Genomic DNA, 2500 nt, shown 5'->3' on the forward strand with positions numbered 1-2500 from the left:
TAGGGCATTACACAGGGGCCAACGATTCGATTCTTTTCGATACCCCATGAAGAATGCCCCACGATACGATGCGATTGGCATAAATCGCCGGCCGATACTTCGATGCATCGTTACATTTCGATTTTATTTACACCCCTAATGACGGTGTAGATTTTGAGACAGGCACACCACAGGCACCAACTACATAATCCTACATTGTGCCCCTTTAAGCATGTTTAGTTTGTGTTCCAACATCGCACTGGGAATGAATAACAGATGGTGATAACACAGCAATTTCCACACTCACTATTGACACGAAACAACATTAGATGGTGTAAACTTGGGGATGGTATACCAACCACATTTTAAGGATGCTCTGCTACTGTGTGTTCTGTGCTCTGTATTGCAGATGATAAACTATTTGTTTATTCTTGTCTTGTCCAATTTCCTTTACATCTCTACATCTCTCCCTCTACTTTCTATCCATGACGCCTCTCTGCCGCCCACACATATTCTCTCTCTCTCTCTCTCTCTCTCTCTCTCTCTCTCTCTCTCTCTCTCTCTCTCTTTCTCAGGTGGCGATCATTGCTGGAAATTTTGATCTAGCGGAAATAATTAAGAATCACAAAGCATCAGATGTTGGTAAGTTGAGCTGAGAAAGATTATCCCCCCATTTCAGTAATCCTCGCCCTCTCCTCCCCATAATCCCTCACCCTCTCATATTCCCACTCGTCTAACCCCTTCTTGATACCATCCCCAAAGCTGCCAATATCTTACCTCTACATTCTCATGTCGTTTTGGGAGATCCTGTCTTAGTACCCTTTTGCCTCTTTCACTTTGTTGGGTTACCAAGGACATCTCTGTCAGGTAATAGAGTAGAGTAACGTTAGTGATCCCCAGTTTTGAATTAAGGTGTCAATACATGAATACACATAATAATGTCCACATAGACATTTTAAGACACACACATAATAACACACTTAAAGGGGTATGCCACTATTTTGGGGCTTAATACAGTTCAAATCGTTGGCTGGGGTTTGTAAAGGTGGTAAAGTGTCTTATTTTTCATGTTAAGCGTTGTCTTGCTTTAAGACAAGTTAAAAGAGGGAATATGTCGCTAAGCTAGTGAAAGTCAGTGGATCGGTGTAGCATTGTAGCATTTCTTGTAGTCTTTTATTGTAGTAATTCTTTAGCTTAGCGACATGCTCCCTCTTTTAACTTGTCTTAAAGCAAGACAACGGCTTACATGCAAAATAAGACACTTTACCACCTTTATAAACCCTGGCCAACGATTTTAACTGTATTAAGCCACAAAATAGTGGCATACCCCTTTAATAGTCAGGGAAACTTATAACTTGTGTTGAGAATTTTCATGGTAAGTGGTTTAGCTGGTGTGTGTGTGGACAGAGTGTTTGTGTCCCTTTACACCTGGGCTATTCAAATGGAGGCCCTGGGGCCAGATGCAGACCTTAGATGGCAAGGTTCTGGCCTTCCATAAGGTCAGAACAAAACGAAAACAAATATGTGTGTTATCTGTGGCGGTGCATTATTTGCAATCACTAATACTTCTGGTTGGGGATATCTACTATGCATTCACATGAGAGTGAAATCTTATCTAAAATTGCAAATATCTGTTCTGTCTGGAAAGCTATCCGCTTGTTTCGCACCCTAACCAGTCTGTGTTCAGCCCCTTCACTGGAGGGAATTTGAAAAACTGACCCTCGGTGACTGCCTTTTAATTTAATACCCCTGCTTTACACTCTAATGCGCTGATTTGTAGATTGTTGTTTAACCATCATTTGTTTTTTTAATAATCATTCTGACACTGATGCTAATATCAGGTCTCTGTCCAAATGTGGCACAGGCCTGTTGTTTTCTAGTTGTCTAACTGTATACGAGTCCACGCTTCTGTTCATCAGTCCAGCAACACATTGTTGTCTGCCCAACAACTTTGTAATGGGTTTACCTACAGTAGTTTGTGTGATGAAATGGTTGGCAGTAGACAGACCTGCTATTGCTAACTCATTTGCATTATGCTTCTCCTCATACTAGCTGTAAAGATAAACCCAGTCTCTCACTGCTTCTCATATCGTGCACTTGTGCACTTCGAGCACTATGTTTCAGTGCACTAGGCCTATGTTTTGGCCAAAAATGCAGTGCTTCAACAATGTATACTGCACACACTAAATGCCCACCATGTTGATAATAAAACGGAAGAAACAAGGCGTTCAGTTCAGTTCAGTTCAAATTTTTCTACTACACAATGCACTAAAGACCTCAGTGCAATGTGTGCACTATGCACTAACTGTCAGTATACTGTACACTGACACGAGTGCATGATATGAGACAAAGAAACTCTTCATATGTATGTTCATGGTAGCACTAAGGCTAACTCAATGGCTCTCTCTAACTCTCCTCATGTTAGCAGTACAGCTAACCGATTCTTTAGCCTATATTCCGGGGCGCAACCGCTATTCCGACATATTGCCATTCCGATATTTCGCCACTCAGAGATACCGAC

At 41.6% G+C, this 2500-nt stretch overlaps 1 protein-coding gene across 1 annotated transcript in view; it reads left to right on the top strand.

The window, feature by feature from the left end:
* shank3a (SH3 and multiple ankyrin repeat domains 3a) overlaps window positions 1-2500 on the top strand; it is a 301455-nt gene that overhangs the window by 166053 nt on the left and 132902 nt on the right. The window contains exon 9 of the mRNA XM_063197051.1: window positions 555-621. Within this exon, the coding sequence (XP_063053121.1) occupies window positions 555-621 (67 nt within the window). The remainder of the gene's footprint in view (window positions 1-554; window positions 622-2500) is intronic.

Source organism: Engraulis encrasicolus, chromosome 4 (assembly GCF_034702125.1).
Source record: "Engraulis encrasicolus isolate BLACKSEA-1 chromosome 4, IST_EnEncr_1.0, whole genome shotgun sequence".
NCBI lineage: Eukaryota > Metazoa > Chordata > Actinopteri > Clupeiformes > Engraulidae > Engraulis > Engraulis encrasicolus.